Source organism: Martes martes (genome assembly GCF_963455335.1).
Source record: "Martes martes genome assembly, chromosome: 8".
Classification (NCBI taxonomy): domain Eukaryota; kingdom Metazoa; phylum Chordata; class Mammalia; order Carnivora; family Mustelidae; genus Martes; species Martes martes.
Window position 1 is genome coordinate 16,873,027 of NC_137895.1, and position 22,219 is coordinate 16,895,245.

At 47.0% G+C, this 22,219-nt stretch overlaps 1 protein-coding gene across 3 annotated transcripts in view; it reads left to right on the plus strand.

The window, feature by feature from the left end:
• The window catches only part of APPL2 (adaptor protein, phosphotyrosine interacting with PH domain and leucine zipper 2), a 51,589-nt gene extending 30,656 nt beyond the window's left edge, over positions 1–20,933 (plus strand). Inside the window, exons 9-21 of one of the 3 annotated variants that reach the window (XM_080811397.1) lie at positions 971–1,053; positions 2,969–3,127; positions 4,565–4,753; positions 5,684–5,726; positions 5,807–5,863; positions 5,961–6,049; positions 10,559–10,717; positions 10,883–10,935; positions 12,536–12,710; positions 16,989–17,025; positions 17,207–17,347; positions 18,131–18,178; positions 19,652–20,933. In XM_080811397.1, coding sequence (XP_080667523.1) covers positions 971–1,053; positions 2,969–3,127; positions 4,565–4,753; positions 5,684–5,726; positions 5,807–5,863; positions 5,961–6,049; positions 10,559–10,717; positions 10,883–10,935; positions 12,536–12,710; positions 16,989–17,025; positions 17,207–17,347; positions 18,131–18,178; positions 19,652–19,678 — 1,260 coding nt within the window. In that variant the 3' untranslated portion in view covers positions 19,679–20,933. Of the gene's footprint in view, positions 1–970; positions 1,054–2,968; positions 3,128–4,564; positions 4,754–5,683; positions 5,727–5,806; positions 5,864–5,960; positions 6,050–10,558; positions 10,718–10,882; positions 10,936–12,535; positions 12,711–13,043; positions 13,456–16,988; positions 17,026–17,206; positions 17,348–18,130; positions 18,179–19,443 lie in introns of those variants that run through there. The other 2 variants (XM_080811396.1, XM_080811398.1) reach the window with 2 other exon arrangements.
• Positions 20,934–22,219: the final 1,286 nt, after the last annotated feature.

Below are 22,219 nucleotides of genomic sequence, written 5' to 3' on the forward strand. Positions count from 1 at the left end.
AGGTCACCCCCAGTATTCGGATTTTTTAAAGCCTTGGCCATGGGAAGAAATGGAGACTTGAGCTTTGGGGCAGGATGGTGACAGATGTCAGTAATGCACAGAGGCAGGCCGCTCCCTGTGCCCTGCCCATCAGGGTTTGTGAGGCAACCCAGCCTTTCTGGAAAGTGAATACCCCGGAGTCACAGGAAGTAAGGACTTCCTTTCTATTTGTTCCCCAAAAGCCAGCAATTGAAGTTTTATTTTCAAAGGAGACGGAGCCCTCCTCGGGCTACCCTCCCCTGAGCGCAGAGAGCCCGCATCCCAGAACACTGGGGGCCAGAAGGGAGCTCACCCGTCCGCACAGCTGTTCAGGCCCAGAGCTGTGCCGCCTCCTTCACACCCACAGTCCCCTCTGGGTTGATGTCAGGGTTGGAAAGGCAGCATCCCAGCCACATCCTCTGTCCGGCCCGTGTTTCAAGCCGCGTGTGGCTCGCTGACTGGGGACACGGCAGCCTCTGGGGTTTGCTCCTCTGAGCACCTCCCGCCACGCTCCACCCAGTGCTTGTCTGGTTCTGGCCGTGCACGTCAGCTGTCACACGCTGATGGAAGCCCCTGGGGATGCGAAAGTGTAGACCTGCTCCTTGCCCCCCTAGAAGCTTTCTATCCAAAATTCACAGAATTCACAGAGGAGAAGAGCTGACGATGAGACCATCAGAAATAATTGTCAGTAGGAACTACTGACGCACTTCATCTAGTATGTGCCAGGCCGTGAACTCTCACGTTATCGCTGATGTTCCCTGGCCTGTCCATAAGAGCTCCCAGTGTCCCCAGTCTGCAGTGCACTGGGTTGGGAGGAACTCTGCGGGCGTGGGGGTGGGGGGCTCGGCAGGCCAGCCAGGGTCGCCACCCCGTGCTGTCAGTCCCATGCTGGATGCGCTCACTGATCACCTTTCCTAGATGACCTTCAGAACATCACCATTCTGTCTTTCAGATTAACTTCTTTAAGAAGGGAGCAGAGATGTTTTCCCAAAATATGAACAGCTTTTTATCCTCAGTTGCGGACATGGTCCAGAGGTAAGGCTGCACTCCACTCTGGGTCCGGGGGCCTCTGCCTTTCCTGCTGAATCCCTCCCTCTGGGAGGTGGGAGGGACGGAGCCCCGCCACCATGGGGACTATGGGCAGCGGGCCCCTTCTTAGCTGCCGGTATTTGGGAATACTGAGGTTGGAAAGTAAGGCCTTCTGCGTACCCACCCCCGCCATTGCGTGGGGAGCCCAGAGGTGTGCCCACCACGTGAACAGATTATATAGCTTAGAGAAAAGATGAAGCGTCTGCGAGGGGACTTTCCCGTCAAGTCCCAGTGCCTGTGCTGAGGGAGGTCTTCCCTGTGTCACAGCGGCCTCCACATACTCCAGCCCATGGGCCCGGCGGAGGCTGGCTGTGGATTTAGACGTGGCCTCGTTTCCCCTTTGGAACCAAGGGGCTCACAGACAGAAGTGCTGTGACTCTTTAGGAAACTGGCCATCACGGCCATTTATGACCGATCATGGGGCTTTATGCCTTTTTGGAATTAATTTAACAAATCGCACTTCAACCTTGCAAATGCTTATTTTTTTTAAGATTTTATTTATTTATTTGACAGAGAGAGATCACAAGTAGGCAGAGAGGCAGGCAGAGAGAGAGAAGGAAGCAGGCTCCCCGCTGAGTAGAGAGCCCTATGTGGGGCTCGATCCTAGGACCCTAGGATCATGACATGAGCCGAAGGCAGAGGCTTTAACCCACTGAGCCACCCAGGCGCCCCTCAAATGCTTATTTTTTTTAAAAATACACCATCCTCCCTTCAGGCTGTCCTGTCAGGCTTGCCTCCATTGCCAGTGTGCACGATAGCAAGCCCCAAGGAGGCTTGTTTCATTCACACCGCAGATGTGGTTCCGGGAGTACTCCGTGATTTCTGGAGCATGGGCGGGGGAGAGAGCAGCTGAGAAGCAGATAGACAAAATGGAAGTAGGAGTGTGGGATTTTATTTCATGTGCAAAAACGGAGGAAGGTTGCTCCTTTTCTTGAGGATGCTGTATTTCAAGATACCTTTAAAATAAAATTTGTTCTAGAGCATGTGAGCAAGTGCAGGGAGGGGCAGAGGGAAGCAGAGAGGAACTTCAGCTGACTCTGCACAGAGCCTGATGCGGGGCTGGATCTCAGGACTCCACCCTCAGATCATGACCTGAGCCCAAAGGAAGAGTCAAATGCTTAACCAGCTGAGCCGCCCAGGCTCAGTGGTAGGGCTGCCGTAAAAGGAAAAGCATCCCCTTTGTCTTTGTCACTGCACTTAGGAAAATGACCCGGAGGTGGGACCAATCTCCAGTGGCTCTTTTTCACCTTAGGGGAGCCTGGGGGGTGGAAAGGAGGGTAGGAATGACTGCTGTTTCCTTCCCTCCCTCCCACCTTCCTTTTTTTCCAGCTCTTTCATAGGCAGCCTGCATGGCAGCCTTGAGGATGGGCTCATCAAAGCTTTTCTCCTGAAGTTTGCATCAGCATGGGGCACCTTGGTGGCTCAGTCAGTTAAGACTCCGATTCTTGGTTTTAGCTCAGGTGGTGATTTCGGGGTGATGGGGTTGAGCCCCATGTCAGGCTCCACCCTCCCTGTGTGCGCGGTCTCTTTCTCTCCCCCTCCTTCCCTCTCTAAAATGGATGAATGAGTCTTTCCAAAGAAAATTGCATCAACAGTTCTAAGCCTGGATACCACTTTGTCAGCAGAGAAATTGTTTCGCTGGGTTCAGGCATCGTCCGGTGGTATTTATTCCTCATGTTCTGTTCTACAACAGCGGCCATATAGGACCACTTTTAGCAGAGCAGACTCGAGTCCCACCATGTCCAGCTTCTGGGGCAGGAAGCCCCATGGGGCAGGAAGGCCCGGCACAGCTCTGTCATGGGCTGCTCAGCTGTGCTGGGTCGGCGTGAAGAGCAGCTGACCTGACACCTTCTGTCTTAAGCATTCAGGTGGAACTAGAAGCCGAAGCAGAGAAGATGCGCGTGTCCCAGCAGGAGCTGCTCTCGGTTGATGAGTCTGTTTATGCCCCAGACTTTGATGTGGCTGCGCCACAGATCAACAGGAACCTCATCCAGAAGGCTGGTTACCTTAATCTCAGAAGGTGAGAATGCCACTGCGTGCCTCTTTTTCTGAAGTTTTTCCCTCAGGTGGCTAGAGAGCGTCATCAGGAGGGTGGGGGGCGCTGGGGAAGAACTCCCGCCTCCACGCCGCCCTTCCCACTGGCCACACGGGCAGCCTCCGGGCTCAGGGCCCTGGTCACCGAGAGGTGGGCTTGAACCAGTCTCAGAAGAACCCAGTGCGTCGACTCCCAACGTTGGGCCATCCCTGTCCCTGGTCGCAGGGACTATACGCAGATAGCCTGTTCCTAACCATCATCATCCTGGACTGTAGGGAGTTTCTGTCCCATCCCGCCCTTGGCCCCGGCCCCTGACAGGTGAGAGCCTGTGCTCAAGGCCTGCCACTGAGGCCGGAGTCCGAGGGCCAGCCAGCCTCAGGGTCCTCCAGGTTCTCACACACAGAATCACGCTGTAACACTTGGGGCCATTTGGCTTGAAGGGAGGCTGCTCAGGCTTCCTTGTATCCAGGAGCAGACTGAGGCCGTTCGGTGTGGTGAGGACCCTGACTTGGTTCGGTCACCCCCGCCTTGGCGGGGCCTCAATCACGTCATGTGCAAAATGGAGCCGATCATCACACCTACTGAATATAGTTGTTACAAGGACCGAATGAGGCCGTTTCCAGTAGGTAGGAAGCACTCGGATGCTAGCTATTACCAGTTTTTGGAAATAACTAATTATTGAGGCAGGATGCCTCATGCCTTGCACAAAGCTGCTATTTGATAAACACTGGATCAGGTAAATGTACCGGATATTTCCCAAATGGAGGAGCTACCGAGAGGAACGGCCAGCTGTTTTCTTACCAAGGTGGAGCTCCTCAAAGCTCTTCCAGCTCGTTGAGATCACAAGCTAAATATCTGTCAGTCTGTGTGGCTAGAAAACCCTACAGGGTTGGTGGTGTTTGCCAGTTACTGGATACTTCTCCTGGAAGCAGCGCACAAAACATCCAGTAAGAGCAAAACTGGATGTGGTAAACGCCCCCAGGATTCCAGGTGCCGAGAGCCGAGGGGACCCTGGTGACTCTCACTGGACTCGGAGCAGTTCATGTCCATGTCTTAGAGGAATGAGCATCTATGTTCTCAGTTCCTAACAGGGATGGACTCATTCTGTTTCCAGATCCTGCAAGAAGCCAGTGTCTGGCCGCCGTTGGGCGGGTGGGGGGGGGGGTGCCTGCCACCCGCACGCAGGGCTGGCCCCGGGCTGCATCTCCTGTGTGAGCAGAGCCCCTAACTTCCGGTCACCCAGGCTGAATTGTGCCTCGTCTGCCCCTCTGCATTTGGATTCTTTCCAAAGCAGTTTTGCTTTGATGTAAAGAAACATTATTTCTAGAATGTCACCAGTACTCAGGGAGAGGCAGCCAGACCTTGAGGTGCTGCACGGGCTTCCTTGTACTGGTGGGTGTTCTAAAACCACAGTTCTTCCAGTAAAACAGGGCTGGTCACCACCACCTGGGAGCGGCTTTACTTCTTCACGCAAGGCGGGAACCTCATGTGTCAGCCGCGGGGCGCTGTGGCTGGAGGCCTGATCCAGGACCTGGACAACTGCTCGGTGATGGCCGTGGACTGTGAAGACCGCCGCTACTGCTTCCAGATCACCACGCCCAACGGGAAATCGTAGGCCGGCAGGGGTCTAGTGACTCCACCCCTGCCAGGGGCCTCCTTGGCCGGGGGCGGGGGGGGGGGGGGGGATGGGGGGCGGTGCAGGGAGGGGGGGCGGTGCGGGGGGGGGGGTGGCGGGAGGCGGCGGGCCCCCAGACCTGCCTGTGTGGAGCTCTCTGCTCCAGCCAAAACCCGAGATGGCTGGTGCACTCAGCCCCCGTACTGGCCCGCAGACCCCCATGTACTGCAGGGGCCCAGAAGAGGTCACTTGGGGTCATCCACAGGGACCGCCCGCCCTTCAGTTGTGGCTGCTCTGCTTCCATTTGCTTCCGTGTGGGGCTCTGAGCTGAGCTCCTGTGTTGACAGGCGTGTGTCTGGCCAAATCAGTACAGTGCAGACCGTCTGCTTAGTTGGCAGAGCTGTTTCAGACCTTGTCCTCCCTCCTGGGTGACAGGAGTGGCCTGGGATCCCTGTCCCGGTTACCTAACTCCTTGGTCTTCTCTGTAAAACAGGACAAGAGCCATGCTCCCTCCTCCCACTGCTGTGGGGTCCCTGGATAGGGTGGAGCCCTCCCCAGAGGAAGGGCAGTGGTATTTGTGTCCAGTTCCCCTCTCCCCTCCATGGGTTTGGGGGCGGGGGTGTCTGCCAACGCCTCTGGGCCGGACTCCTGGTGGCCCCAGTCACCTGAGAAGCCAACAGGATGTCCAGGCTTGTGGACCGCCAGCCTCGAGCTAGTAGATCCGAGCCCGGCTGCTCACTTCCCTCGGGAAGTATCTGTCCAGGATCACATAGCAAATGAGCAGGGAGCCTGAACCCCATTTTCTTCCCTTCCTGTCATCCTGCCTTCCCGGCCCTTCCCTTTGGGACCCAGCTGAGTTCAGCGTGTTTGGACTAAGCCTCAGCGAGAGGCCCGGGAGGCACTGACGTGGATGTGCTTTATTGCAGGGGAATCATCCTCCAGGCAGAAAGCAGAAAGGAGAATGAGGAGGTAGGGTTTGTTCTTCCACTTCTGTCCTAGTCTAGCGGTGACCGGGGTCCAGCAGATTTTGTAATGTCCTCTCTCCACAGTGGATATGTGCCATAAACAACATCTCCAGACAGATCTACCTGACCGACAACCCAGAGGTAACTCGCGCTGCCTTCCCCGCATCCCCGGCCCTCGCTCAGTCTGAAGGGTGAGCGCCCCTCCCGGGACTGAGCCTGTCTTCCCGCGCATTTGTAGGCAGTTGCCATCAAGTTGAATCAGACGGCTCTCCAAGCAGTGACTCCCATCACGAGTTTCGGAAAAAAGCAAGAAAGCCCGTGTCCCAGGTAAGTAGAGGACAGTGGGAAAGCGGCTTGCGTATACTTGTGAGTTAGGAATTGGACAGGAGTTATTTCTCCTCACGTACCACCTAGGGGTGGAGCTCAGACTGCCGGGAGAGGTGGGGTGTTTGCGCACGGTGACACCACTGTGAGGGGCAGAACCGGGAGTCACGGCCGCGGGACCCTGGGTGACCCTGGCGCCGTCCTTCTCCTGGACTGTGCAGCCACAGCCCGAGCAAACAGGACTTGCATCGAGGGTCTGCTGGTCAGGGCTTCTTGCATTTTCTGTCAGCATCAACGAAGTTCTGGAACCAAAAGGAAACTTAAATAAGGAACAAAATTACCTTTTCTGCATCTGTGTTACTGCCCAGGCCTTAACTGCACGTGTACAGATACTTTTGCATGGGCGTTAAATTTTTCTTTTCACATATGTTTTTCATGTTTTTACATTTCTTATAATTGTTCCTTTTAGTAAGTCTACACACTCTTCTGTGATTTATTATTATTAGCTGTTGAATATTTAGGTGGCCTCCCTTTCCTCTGTTTGCTACTATCATGTACAGTGAACACTTTCACGCATCTAGCTTTGCTCTTGTTTTGAATACAGCTTTAGGGTTTATTCCAAGAATCTCACCTTTTGTCTTAATGGGAGTTTCCAATTGGTTAACTAATAGAGAACTGCATTATTGGTCACACCAAAGGTGGGTTACGATTATGACTGTATGTGGTGTCCATTTTTCTGTGGTATGGTAGAAAGAACCCATTAAATACATGTTTCACAGAAATTATCTTCTGAGTCCAGACAGATGTCATCAGAAAGCTAAGAGTTCAGTTCCCGGGGCCTTGGGGCTATGTGGCAGGTTGCCAGTGTGCATATGTGGAGACCTTGGCATGTAGGAAGGAATAGAAGAGAAGGCCAGAAAGTGGCCATGAGTCTGATGTCAGTGGATTGGGGACCCTGCTTAGGCTCTGGGCCATGGAGCAGAACTGCACACTGAGGCGAGTGGCGTGTCGCAGCCGGTGTGGACAGGCTGTCCTGCGGCTCTCCACACATAGGGCATATTGGATCTGGGGCGTGGTGGGGCAAAGGACAGAGCAGGGATGCCCAACAGGCTGCTGCTGGAGTATCTAAGACAGAACAGGAGAAGCTGAGCAGAGGTAGTAAAAATGGGCAGGGGGCAACAGGTGACACTTGAGTGCTGGGTTTCATAGTTGACACAGGCAGCATGTCCATGAAGGGCAGCTCTAAGGAGGGCGCTCTGATGGAAATGGAAATACTGATCGGGCCAGTGGGCTAGGCCATGAGCCTCATCGTGGGTGAACACGCCGGCCTCCTCTCTGTAAAGCTGTGAGCTGCACAGCAAGCTGGGCACGCTGGAGAGCGCTGGCCTGGGATTCTGAGAGCTTCTGGTGGCTCTGCCTTCAACGCAGCTAGATGGGCTGGCGTGGCTCAGCTCTCTGGGCCTCTGTCTCCTTCAGTTTGTGACACAAGAAGATGCGAAACTAGGTGACCTCCCCAGTCCCTTTGCACTTCTAACATTGTCTGGGGTGCCGACGTATCATTTGACTAGTATTACTAATTAAAGGTGTGACTGGTTTTCTAAAAAAACTCAACCCAGACTGTGTTTGGGTTTGTAGTTTGTAGCTACAAAGTTTGTAGCTCAGATTTAATTATTCAGTAACTAGTTTTTCTCCCTGTTGTAGAATAATAAGTAAATCACACAGAAGAATCCTGAAACAAAAAAGATCTCTAGCCAGGCAGCTGAATCAACAAAGAGACTGGAAGGGTGACGGATGTGGCTGCCAGACGGCCCAGAGCTGTGGAGACGGGGGGAGGGCTTTTGTCCCTCTCAGGGTCAGCTCATTAGGAATAAAGAAATGTTTTGATGACAGGGGAAAGCAGCAGAGAAACTGTTCATGGGAAGAAACTGCCACTCACTCCTAAGCAAATACCATGTGTGGCCTTCCCTCACTCTGCAGATAACGCAGCTCTCATGCGCATTCATCTCTCTAGCTAGTCCAGTACCGGTTTGTTCGTGGAGTGTCTGCTCTGTGCCCCAGGCCCTGGGCCAGGTCAGAAAGCTGAGTCTTGTCGGTGAAGACCAGCAGAAGTTAAATAAATACTTAGTTAAAATGGAGGAAAGCGCTCTGGTGTTCAAGACGAAGGTGCTGTCACGGAGAGGCCTGCCCGTGGAGACAGTATTAGACTGAGAAGTGAACGACGAGAAGCGGCCACTCTTGCGAAGAGCCAGGCGCACGCATTCCCGGTAGCAGTGTGGAGGCTGGAAGGCAGGAGAGAGCTTAGCGTGTTTGAGGAACTGAAAGGAGGCCACTGTAACCACAGTGTGGGCGCGGGGGGATCGCGGGGCAGGGTGGGGTTGGGGAGGGAGGGAGGCAGGCAGAACGGATCGGGAAGTCATGGTCAGGACCCTCGGGAGTTGTGGAAGGGTGCAGAGAGGCAGACGTGGGCGTGTCAGAGAGACTGGATCCGCCGTGCGTGATCTAAGGGCAGCTCTGGCTGCGGTGGAGGACACGGAACACAGAGCTGGGCAAGTAGGTGTTGAGTCAGGGACCCGTGGCAGCAGTCCGGGTGACGGCGATGGTGTCTTAAACCAGGATCGTGGCAGAGGACATAAAAAGTAGCTAGCTTGGGGACTTGCTTTGGAGGCAAAATCTACTGGACTTGTGGTATAGTGAGATGTAAAAGTGGAAGGGACAGGACAAATCAAACGACAGCCACAGTCTGGGCTGAGCACCTGCGCAGAAGGTGGCATATTCAGGGAGTAAAAGGAGTTGGTAGTGGTCACTTCTGGACACAAGATTGAGGGGCCCGCACGTAGCCCAGCAAGTGTCATGTGGTCAACGGATGACACACTTCTGGAGCATACGGGTAATCCCAGGGCTGAGTATACGAATCAGGAACTCCACGGAACGGATGTGGCTGTGGAAGAGATCGTCGAGGGAGGGCGTATAGAAGGAGAAGACAGGAGCCGCGGACAGATTCCTGAAGAACTCCAGCACTTGTCATAGAAGGGAAGGAACCTACAAAGCCACCAAGAAACATCAAGGAAAGTGGTGTCAGTAGGAACTGAGAAAGGATGAGAGCTCAACTCTGTGAGCTGCTTTGATGCAGATGTTTGAAGCAGGACACGCTCAGGAAGCGCGTGTCCATCAGAGTGGGTGACATGGAGGTCACAGGTGATGCTCCCACGTGTCACTCCTGTGTTCAGGGTCTCCCGTGGCTCCCGATGCTGTAGACCCACCCCATGGGGTCACTGCCCTCCACACGTGGCCGCATTGCTGTTGTCACTGTGTTCTCTCCCCGTAGACTCTCTGGGGAGCCAGAATCTTGGCCTCACTTTTCTCCCTTTAAGCTTCTACTCCTCCCTTCCTCCAGTGCTCAGCATGTACGATCTCCTGCCCTGCCTTAGAGACTGAGGGAGCTGGCAGACGTGATTCTGCCCTTCTGGACTGAGGCAGTGTGACGTCGGGGGGGCACTAAGCTGGCAGCGAGGAGCCCTCAGAATTTCTTCCCTAGAGACCGCGCTAGAGTGGTCTCTCCTTGCAGTGACGGTCTCCGCACCCATGTTGTATTTCTAGCCACTTCCCAGTCCGCTCAGTTCAGTTATTGACATATTCGAGAGAAATGAACAGAGATATCAAGAGCCTTCCTGTGCTCCAGATAGCGTAAGAAATCAAAATACTTTGACATTCTTTGTCCCTCAAAGGAGCTTACCCTCGAGCTGGGGAGAAAAGATCATGAAGCTATGAAAAGTTGAGTTACAACAGCCTGACACTGAAAGGGAGGAGTCACGGTGGCACGTGACCAGTCACCGTACTGATGGTCCTCCTCTGTCCTGTCAGACGCATCGGACGCGTGTGTGCGCACAGAGCAGAGCCCGGGGGCACGCAGACGTGCAAGACCGTCCCTGGGACTCTCAGAGAAGCAGCACGGGAACACACGGCGGGTTGGGGCTGGCTTGAAAGCCTTAGTGGAGGAATAGGAATTTGAGCTGGTGTTGGAAAGGGGGGATTGGGGTGGACAAGGAAACAAGGCAGAGTGTGGGGTAGCTCCAAGGGAGGGTGCATGGAGGAGAACGTTAGAGCCACGTTGTGAATGCTGGGCCAAGATGTATTCAGTCTGTTAACATTTTTGAGCACCTTCTATGTGCCATGTAATAAATAGCATTTAGCTATAGTCCCTGCTCTCAAAAACCTGTCTGACAGGAAGAAAGACCTAGAGCAGTAGGTAACGTGCTAAGTAATAGAACATAATGCAGAATGCTGTGCGGCAGAGCTAACTGGGGGGAGGGGTGGTCCTCAAGTTGTTTACCGAGGACACGAACGATGGTCTATGAAGATTTATTTGTAGAACGAGTTGAAGGATTGACTGAAATCTTCGCCCTTGTCCATCTGTAAAAGTCACATCAGCATTCAACACGTGTTTACTTGATTGTAAAGGCATAAATAAGGCTAAATGGGATTTGATTTTTCCCTCCCTCTTTTATACCGCAGCCAGAACCTGAGAAGTGTAGAGCTGGAGAACGACAAGATTGTTCCCAAAGCAGCAGTCCATGTTCCTGACGCTGATGAGCTCATCGCACCTGGAACGCCCATCCAATTCGATATCGTCCTTCCTGCCACCGAATTCCTGGATCAGAACAGAGGCAGCAGGTACGGGCTGAGGGAGGCCGTCTCTGGGAGACATGGAGGTAGACTTGGGGTCTCTTATGTCGGCACCCATCTGCCAAGACTGTTGCTGTTCTGACTTCTAGTTGGAGAGTTAGTGTCCTTTTAGCCGAAAAGGTCTTGATTGTTGGACTCTGGCCATTCCCCTAGGCGCATCAACCCTTTTGGTGAGACCGAGGACGAGACATTTCCAGAAGCAGAAGGTGAGTGGCTGGTTTGGTGCGCTCACTCTTTCCCCTCACAGAATGACAAGTCCTTGAAGTGAGACGTGAAGTCACATTCCGGGGAGCCAGGACTTCGACTGTGAAGCAAAATTATGACCCACAGATTTGTTGCTCCCTGGAAACTCAGTAGGGCACGTGCAGCGAAGGCAGGTCTTGGATAAAAACTGAAGGGAAGTAGACAGGTTTTCTACAGGTGTTGCACTGTTGGCCTCATGCACACCCTTTTGGTAGCTCTTGCGAAGAAAGCTGCCGAGCCTAAATCAGGTGTCAGGTGACTACAGAACGGACTGATGGGGGATGAAAGGGCCACAGCAAAATGCAGTCCGGGTGAGTCACAAATAGGCTGTTCCATTTTAGCCAAGACACACATCACAACTTATTCTTGAATTTGAGGAGGACATGGGTGAATAGTATTTACTTCGTTCAAGTTCAGATATTTGATGCGTGACGTGCATTTTTACAGTGGAGCTGACGTAACCTTGTGCCCCAGAGAGCAGCACTTGGGTCCCAGCCGAGGCAACTTAGGAGCTACAGGTGCCGGCGAGACCGCGTTCTAACACCCCATGACTGGAGCTGAAGAATATCCCTAGAGTTGCAACTTCCTTAAATGTAAAAGTAGCACTCGAGAGTCGGTACTCCTTACAGAATTAGGCAGAAGAGGGTTGCGGCGGGAGCGGGGAGAGGAAGGAAGCGAACAGGGCTGCTCAGATCTGCCCGCTTGTCTCTGGCTGACCTTCCGTATACTCCACACCGTAACTCTAAAACTAAACTTTCAAACTTATAAAAAGTATCTTCATACGGGAGTAACTACTTACAATTTTACATCAGTTATGTTTTCCTAGTCTTTTGTTACTTAAGTTATTTTTAAGGGCAAAGACATTAATAAGGCAAGTGAGGGAAAAGTAGTCCTCTTTGTTTAAAATGGCGGGTAAGTGAATTACTGTTCTTATAGGGAAAAAAACCACGAACCTTTAAACCTTTATGATCTTCCAGTTATGGCTGCGGTGACTCAGTTTGTCAGGTTAGGTCCCACTATCAGGAAGCCGGTCCTGGTTGTTTACTAGAGTCAGAGGAAGCAGCGTGGGACGCGCACTAGCTGACGGGACGTCCTCACAGCCCTTTGTTACACACGATGTGCATGAACCGACTGAGTCCCAGCATCAGTCTTCTGTTCTTTAGATAGATTTTCTCCTTTAAGAGGACTTTATCAAGGGCCAAAGTACTGCATTTTCTGTTGTCTGAGTGGAGACGCTCGTCTTTTCAGAGAAAAGATGCATCTAGTGCCACCGACGTTAGTCACCCGAGTTTTCGCGCCGGAAGCATGTTCTTGTGGTTCTGCCATCTCGTTGTGTAGAGGCAGTAAGAGGTGCTTGTCTAGTCGGATGGAGTAGTTCCAGAGAGACCAGATGCGGACAGCAGGAGGCTCGGGGATATGGCAGTGCGGGTTTGTTGAGAAGCCGGGTGGGAAGCTGTCTGTGGGAGGTTTCCAGCGGGTTCTCTGACCCGCCCCTGTGAGGGGTGCGCAGACCAGCCCAGCAGGAAGCGAGTGTGCTCCTGAGCGGAAAATGCTGTCTTGCAGATTCCCTTTTGCAGCAGATGTTTATAGTTCGGTTTCTGGGATCAATGGCAGTTAAAACAGACAACACTACCGAAGTGATTTATGAAGCAATGAGGCAAGTACTGGCCGCTCGGGCTATTCACAACATCTTCCGCACAACGGAGTCCCACCTGATGGTCACCAGTCAGACTCTGAGGTATGTTGTTGCGTTTCAGACCTTCTCACCGCTTTATCCGATCGCCCACGCAAGGCACATTTACTCATCTAGAATGTTCACACTAGAGTATTTGATCGGAGTCCGTGAGGATGTCACTCTGTTTCTGCCCCACTCGTTTTTACAGTTTGATTTTATAAGACACGTTGGGTAGAAGGTGCTCCCCTAAGTAACTGATACCTTCCAAAATTTAGTGGTGACTGAATCCTACTGTTCATTAAGATGTCATCACTCAGGAGTTGCTCCGTGTATCTCAGAGCTTGAAAAAGAAAGGGTTTGCTCTTTCCTGAATGTACTGTTTATAAAAATTAACAGTGAAAACAGAACGCGAACCTGCCCCAGATGACTAGACCACCACAAATAAAGTCTGATTAGTATCTGTTGGGGTGAAAATAAAGACACCAAGTGCTGTTACCGACATTACTTGGGGTCTCATGTGGTAAGATGGATACGAGCAACAGCAGAGGATGGTCACACCATGGTTCACATCAGCTTCCGCACGAGCCGCACCGTCCAGTATCGTGTCCACATGCAGCACTTGAAACAGAACTGAAGTCTGAGCTGAATGTTTTAAATGTAAAAAACAATAAATTTCTAAGACCTCATACTAACCCCCCCAAAAATGCAAAATATTTCATCAACTTTTATATTAATAACGTGTCTTGCTAGTAATATTTTAGACCTTGTAGATTAAATAAAGTGTATTATTTCACCTGTTTTACTCTTTGATGTGGCTGCTGGAAAATTTTATATTATGTGTGAAGCTTACGTTTGATTTCTCTGATACGACAGCACTGCTTTAGAGCCAGAATTTCTAGGTTTACCTCTGGCTTTGGTGTTTGTTAGTTGTATGACCTGGGCAAGTTTTCCTCTCTGTGCACTGGTTTCTTTAGCTATAAGATGAAAATAACCATATCTATACCTCATTATGTTGTCATGAGGAGTAAATGAGTTAATACACATAAAATATTTACAACCACAACTGACATTATGGAAAGTGCTCAGTTAAATGTTAGCTTCAAGAAAGTTAACTGGGACTTTGTTAAATATCAGAATATAGTGTCTTCCATTCATTAAAATCAGTCCTTTTCATTTATAACAAACCTTATACTGAGAATAAGTTTCTTACAAATAAAATCTTATATTTACTTATTTAGAACTTTTCTCCAAGTGTGTCCTGCACTTTTTATGGGCACTGGGTTACTGTTCTTATAATCTTCACCAAAAATGTCAAGAGTAAATACATGTAAAAAGCATTGTGAAAAATAACAGTACATCCAAGAACACTATCAAAGTACAAGGACAGTCCACAGAATGGGAGAAAATATTTGCAAGTCATGTATTTAATAGAGGTATATGTTCAGAATATATAAGGAACTCTTATAAGAATCAACAAAAAGACCAAAAAAACAAAAAATGGACAAAGAACCTGAATAGACATTTCTCCAGAGGAGATATACAAATGGCCAACAAGCACATAGAAAGATGCTCTATGTCATTAGTTATTAGAGAAATGCAAATCAGGTCCACAAGGAGGTATCACTTCATACTCACTAGGATGGCTGTAATTTAAAAAAAAAAAAAAAAGGAAAATAACAGGTGTTAGTAAGGATGTGAAAAAATCAGAATCTGTCGCTGGTAGGAATTAAGACAGTTCAGCCATTCTGGGGAAAAGTCTGACAGTTCCTCCATGAGTTAAACCTAGAATTCCACTCCTGGCAGATACCCAAAAGAACTGAAAACAAGTGTTCAGATAAAAATATATATGCATGTTTGCAATTCATGATAGCTAAAAAGTAGAAACAATCCAGATGTCTGTCAACAAATTTTTACCCAAAATGTGGTATTTTACATATAGTGGAGTACTATTCAGGCTTAAAGAAGAATGAAGTCCTGACACGTGGTACAACATTGTTGAACCCTGAAAACATTCTGCTAAGTGAAAGAAGCCAGACATGAGTGTCAGCCATTTTGTATGAGCATCTACATGAAAGGTCCACGGTAGGCAAATCCAAAGACAGAAAGCAGGTTACTGGTTGCCAGAAGCTGAGAGGGAAGGAATGGAGAGGGATTCCTTAATGGGTTTGGAGCCCCCTCGTGAGGTGATGAAGATGGTTTAGGAGCCTGAGAGCGGTAATGGTTGTACAGTGTGGTAAATGGATGAAATGTCGACAGTGGTCAGTTTTATGTCGGGTATATTTTACTGCAGTAGACACACACATATCCCTGAACTGGAATTCATGTTTTGAGACAATTTAGAAGTCCCATAAAGATTTTATTTTTTTTTTAAGATTTTATTTATTTATTTGACAGAGAGAGAGACAGCGAGAGAGGGAACACAAGCAGGAGGAGTGGGAGAGGGAGAAGCAGGCCTCCCCGCTGAGCAGGGAGCCCGATGCGGGGCTTGATCCCAGAACCCTGGGACCATGAGCCAAGCTAAAGGCAGACGCTTAATGACTGAGCCACCCAGGCGCCCAGAAAATCTGATATTAAGAGGCAAATCCATGTTATCTGATTTAGACAGCAATCTCTTAAGTTACTCAGAAAATAGGTTTTAAGTTTCTATTTATGAAAAAATTTTACAAAATACCTAAGTAAAGGAACTTAGCCCAATTTGAGGGAACTTGTTTACGATGTATATTTTTTAACTCTTTAAATTCAAGTTCATTAATAGGGACATAAAAAATAACATTTATTTAGCTTTGTAGATTACTACAAATTCCATACACATTTTCTCCTTGCCTTCACCACCTCTTTGAAGCGGGGGGTTCTTATCCCCGTTTTACAGCTGAGACAGTTGTGAGAAGTCAGGGTGACCTGCACAAGATCACAGCTGAGCAGACAGGTTAGAGCCCTGATTATAAAGCTGATGGTTTCACAAGTATAACTGCTTGTATTTCAGACTGTAACCAGTGGGGGAGAGAACCGGTTCGCTGAGATAGAACTTCCAATACAATTCACTCATTCGGTGGTGGTTTTTTTTTTTCTTTTTTTTAAGATTTTATTTATTTATTTGACAGACAGAGATCACAGGTAGGCAGAGAGGCAGGCAGAGAGAGAGGAGAAAGCAGGCTCCCCGCCAAGCAGAGAGCCCAATGTGGGGCTTGATCCCAGGACCCCGAGATCATGACCTGAGCCGAAGGCAGAGGCTTTAACCCACTGAGCCACCCAGGCGCCCCCTCAGTGTTTTTAATATATTCATAATTGTGCAGCCATCACCACAGTTTCCAGACATCTTTTTCATTATCCCCAAAGAAAACCCATACCCATTAGCACTCGTTCCCTTTACCTTGAAATCCTCCAGCTTGCGGCAGCCGTTAGCCACTCATCTTCTATGTCTATAGATTTGCCTATTTGGAACATTTCATATAAATGGAATTACAACTTTTTCTTTAACACAGAATACATTTTTTGCTTTTACCCACAGAATTTATAGCCTATTAGCATTAGATAATACCACGTTTAGAAAGTAGAAATTCATATGTATATATGATAGCAATACATTGTGAACTGCAGTGTATTTTCCTAGATAAATCAACCTGTTTATTAGATGCTCCAAGTGCCATTCAAGATACATCTAGAACAGCTCCATAAATAGTACTCCCCACACCCAAACTGACATAGAATCGTTTTGTTAAAATCTGTTCATTATTCTCTTACCTCACTCCATATTTTTAAAAAAAAAAAGATGTATATTAAACACTTCAAAGGAAAACCCGTAGTCAGTAAATGGCTGTTGAGCAGCAGACTATACAGGATATGATCCATGCATATAGGGAACTATAATGCTGCCTTTCTGGATAAGCACTGGAATGTGAAATTGTCGGAGCGCCTGGGTGGCTCAGTTGGTTAAGCATCTGCTTTTAGCTCGGGTCACGATCTCAGGGTCCTGGGATCGAGTCCTGCATCAGGTTCCTTGCTCAGCGGGAGCCTGCTTCTCCCTCTGCCTGCCGCTCCACCTGCTTGTGCTCTCTCAGAGAAATAAAATCTTAAAAAAAAAAAAAAAGGGAAATTTTCTATTACCTTCTTCCATGAAGATACACACTGAGCTTTAACTACTCAGGTTCCACAGAGCCAGGAACCATGGCATGTGCTCCCTTTGGATAGACACGTGGAGCCGTGCTGCCTTGCCCTCAGCCAGGCCTTCTGTTTTCATATTTGAAGTGTATTTGTGTGATTTCATTCTGAACTTCCATAGATGCTTCTAAGAATATAACTGTATCCAGCTTGTGTGATATAACGACTCTCTTAAAATTTCAGGTTGATAGATCCTCAGACTCAAGTAACAAGAGCCAATGTAAGTACCGCGTCCTCACTGACTTTAGCAGTTATTCCTTAATTCTAAGTAGGCACTTCACCAATTTTGCCAAATTTAATGCCTGTCTTCTAATAGTGCGCTCTTGCCATGATGTTTTCCATGGAGAACGACTGGTTTGATTTTGCGTGACAGTTGTGTGAGTTCTGTTCGTTATTTCCAGTTTGAACTCACCAGCATCACCCAGTTTGCCGCTCATCAAGAGAACAAAAGACTGGTTGGCTTCGTGGTCCGCACGCCTGAATCCACCGGGGGAGAGGCTCTGAGCACATACGTTTTTGAAAGCAACTCAGAAGGCGAAAAGGTCTCATTTTTTTCATCTTAAGATTCCCTAATCTCTCTGTCCAGATACTTACAGGGGTTATTGCACCACCCCCTGGATATTTAGTCGGCTGTTCCTTGTTTCCTATTGAGGAGGTTAGAGAACCCCTCTAGGAAGGCCCCACTGAAAGAAAACCAGCGAGAATACAGTTCCCTGTGGAAAATGCATGTCGTCCTCAACAGAGTGATGAAGAATGTTCATGGTGGGATACAGTTGTTTAGAAGAGATATCAGGAAATGTTAAAAAAGCAATTGCCTTCAAGTTTGTTCTTTCTTTTAAAAAAATTAAAGCAAAAGTTACAATGGAGAAAATGTAGTCTCAGAGCAAACCAAGGAAACAGACATCAGGAAACTCTTCTCCTTTGGTATGAAAAATTTTATGATGGTATTTGCTACTTAGTATTAATCAAAATTAATCAGCTCTTCTTTCAGCAAACACCTGTTTGCCACTGTGTGCATGAACATGTGGTACCTGAGTGTGATTTAGAGAGAAAGGAATAAAGTGTTCCATTAAGAATTTTAAGCATCAGAGTGACTTCAGTTGCCACGGAACCTGGACATTTTTGTTATGCACAAATGGGCGACAGGAGACCAGGAGAGGTGGACACTAATATCAGAACCCGTGTGATGAGTCTTCTAGAGCCAGGTCCTCGGTCCCCACACTGAAAGGAGCAGTGATCTCAGTGTACTTCCACAGTCACATTTTCCCCCTAAAGTTCTTTATCCTTTTCTACCTTTGCCAAACACTACTCTTCTTGTCTTGCAGATATGTTATGCTATTAATTTGGGAAAAGAAATCATTGAGGTTCAGAAGGTAAGGTGCCTTTTAGTGCTGGTTTTAACAACTGCTCCAAATCTCTCTACATACTAAGATTTCTCTCAAAAAGAGCAAGGATGTTCACTAGGCAGTGTGGCCAGATTTGAGATTTCCTTTTAAGCATTCTGACCACGAGACTTGCTAGAGGTCCATGATCGCTGGTAACCCAGGTGGAGTTCTTAATAATCACTGCTACAATCCTGCTTTATATTATCAGTTTTGTGCTTGCTACTGTTGTCTAGATATTCTTTCTTTCAAATAAAGATGGTAGAAACTTTAAGTATCTACCATGTGCTCAGAGCACAGACAGACCTCACCTGGAAAAGTACTAGACATGAAGATTCCCACACCTCCCAGTCCGTCAGCTACTTAGTCTTTCATTCACCGAACAAATTTTGAGAGCCATGTTTGGACAAAAAAACCTTGGAATTACAGCTGTGATTAAGACAGATCTGGTTCCTCCCCAGAAGGCTTCTAGTTCAGCATTGTCCAAAACTTTAATAATGGAAATGACCTATATCTGCACTGTTTAATATGAAGACTGAATGTAGCTAATGTGACTGAGGGACTGGATTTTTAAGTTTTAATTTAAGCAGTGACATACAGTTAGTACTGTGTGAGCAGTTCCAGTCTGTTGGGGGAGGGTAGGAAAGCCAAAGACTAACACCGATATACATGAGAGAGTAGCAAGGAGCACAAGTGAGTATTTTACGATATATTTCAGGGGTTGACAAACTTTCTATAAAGGGCAAGATAGTAAAGCTTTTAAGCTTACATCTTTTGCAACTACTCAACTCAGCAACTGTAACACAAAAGCAGCCAAATAAAGTATGTAAATGAATGGCTGTGTTCCAATAAAACTTTACTTATAAAAAACAGGCAATGAGCCCAGATGACCATAGTTTGCCAACTCTTGGTATACCTATATATACCAATATAGGTATATATGATATATCTCTCTTGGAAAGAGAGAAAAGAGCTAAAGACCTAGAAGACAAAGGTCTTATAAGTTCCTCTCTGGATTCTTTCTGGAAAGACAGTTATGATTTGTGTGAACAATATTTTGGCTGAAACCAAAACCTTGCTCTAGATTCTAGAAATAATACAATTGAGTTTTTTCGGAGAAGGAGACTCACCTGAAGGCACACATAGCAGGAGGAGTGAGGCTAGATTATAGGACATCACGAATGCCAAGCCCACGAGGGTTCTTAAGTGCATTTTAAGCATTTTCTTTTCTCCTTCTTAAACTCCCCTAACTTCAGGATCCAGAAGCGTTGGCTCAGTTAATGCTGTCCATACCACTAACCAATGACGGAAAATATGTACTGTTAAACGAGCAACCAGATGATGGAAGTCCAAGTGAAAATAGAGGCGCAGAATCTGAAGCATAACTCTCTTGGGCCTTTGGGGGAAGAGCACCCAGGAAGGAGAGCTACCTCCTTAAGGGTTTTCAACTTCTCTGATATACAGGCCCATGACCTGGTTTCAGAATGCTGATAATCGCTTGTGGAATGTCCTCTGGATGCCTTGATACTGAGAGATGGGAGGGAAACAGTTCGAAATGGTTGACAACATTCCTACCCATCTACAAATGTTATTTTAGGTGCTTTGTGGTAAGTCTTTTTCTTAGATTGTGTTGTTCAGCGCTCAGAATGAAAATTAATGAAAAAATGCATTGTTCACTTTATTCAAATGTCATCTCTTCAGTTTCCAGTACCCTTTTTTAAAAATGGCAAAAACCTAGATTTATAATTTGATAAACACTAAATATTTCCTATTAATATAATCTATTTTTGTATTTTACTTAATGAGCTTTAAGTGCCTGTCACTCTGGAAATTGTGTATTTATAATCAAACTTCTCTCACATTTGGACCTAATAGCATTAATTTGTGCAGTTAGGTGACGTGCCCTGCTTTGAGGCCTGAGCACTAGCAAAAATGCAGGTTTAGTTTGGATAATTTTTCCAGACATGCAATAAAAAGACTAGCAGATGAGTACCACAAAAGATGTTCAATTTTACATTGGAAACTTAAGAACCAGCATTCACAAGTTTACGGGCCTTTAGATATTTTTAGTGGTGGACAGAGTGAAGCTCTACCAGTTCCTGATTCCTCTGAGCCAGACCCTCCTCAAGGAAGGGACCAATTAATTTTAAAACTCACTTGAAGCATGGCTGGTTGTGGGGCTTGGTACAAAGTTCCTATTTCCAACCCTACCTATGAAATAAGTATAATGGTCTTGAATTGGCACAGTGTGTTTAATTATAACCAAGTTCAACAGAGTATCACTGTCTTTGTAATAAATTAACCTAGCAATAAATGCTAGCAGATAAAAACTATCATTCTGTTTCTTTTTTTTTTTTTTTTGCTTTGTACGGTTATTTGCTTTTTTTTTGCTTTGTATGGTTATTTTCTGGATTAATAGAACAATCTTTCTAATCCAAAATTGTTATAGGGTCATCTATACTGTGTATACACCATTAGAGACAATGTGAACTGATCTAAGCCAGCAGGAGATATACCATGAAATTATTAGTTCAGGGTTAACTAATACCTTACATATCATAACTACATTAAATTAGTAAGTTCTCTGATAGGTGGCAAGAGCCACAGTCCCCTGAATTTTTTTCTTGTTTAGCATTGTTCATGGTGGGAGAGAAGAATCTAATCGTGAACAATATTGTTAGAAACTACTTTTTCATTAACGTAACTTTTAAAAAACTTGTGGCTTAGTTAAGCCACAAAGCATGCAAATGATAAGGAAAAAAAAAAAAAAAAGCCTGAAATCCAGTACATTAAAACTACTTATCAAAAAACCATTGGGGGGGGGCATCTGGGTGGCTCAGTGGGTTAAAGCCTCTGCCTTCGGCTCAGGTCATGATCCCAGGGTCCTGGGATCGAGCCCCAAATCGGGCTCTCTGCTCAGCGGGGAGCCTGCTTCCTTCTCTCTCTCTGCCTGCCTCTCTGCCTACTTGTGATCTCTGTCAAATAAATAAAATCTTAAAAAAAAAAAAAAAACCATGGGGGGGAAAAACACCATAGAGAATGAAAACACAAAATTAACTGAGCTTATTAAGCAAGCACAGATGACCAATAAAAAAATGCTACCCAGAATATATAAAATACATTAATAACAAAACAGAAAAAGTCATAAAAGCATTTCATAGAATAAAAACAAAAGGGTTTCTGAACAGAAATATATTCAATTTCCTATTATAATCAAGGAAATGCATATTAAAACCACTGCAATATTATATATATTCACCAGATAGTAGAAATGTGGCTGTTGGTGGGGATGGAGTGATGGGGAACCTCCTCCACTGCTGGGATGGAAGAAGCCGGGTATTGTAGCCATTGCTCTTGTACTTGGCCCTGCTACCTAGCAGATTCACTTGTGGGTACAAACATGGAGAAAATCTTAACACATACACAATAAGTTACAGTAGCCCTGTTCATAGTATGCCAAATTTGGAAATGACCCACATGTCATCAACTGAATACTAGAGAAGTAAAACTAAATGAACTATAGCTATCATCCATCAACATGGATGGATTTCAGAAACAAGTCCTATAAGCTACACAGTAAAAATCCTTTTATATTAATTATTAAAAAATGGGCAAACCACCACCATGTTGTTTAGAAAAATATAGAGAGGTTATGACACTAGAGAAAAGGAAGGGATAGTTACCACCAAAACTCTGCATATTATGACTTCCTCTGGATGGAAAGGGGATGAAAGGGGAGCAGAGAGCTAAGGAGGAACAATGGGAGCATCTGAGGCAGGAGCAACTGGCTTTGAACCTACATGGTGGCTACTGAAGTGTTCTGTTTTTATTCTCCATATAGTACATACATATTATATACTCTTGCATGTTATATATTTTTAAGTGATTTTAAAATTTAGAAAAAGTAGATAACTTCCCCTTTCTTTAAATTTACCAAACGAAAGCACAATGAAAAATTAAGTGTCCTGTAAATGAAACGTGGGAGGGTGAAAAAATGGGACCTTTTTCTTAGCCAGCTATTCACACCAATTT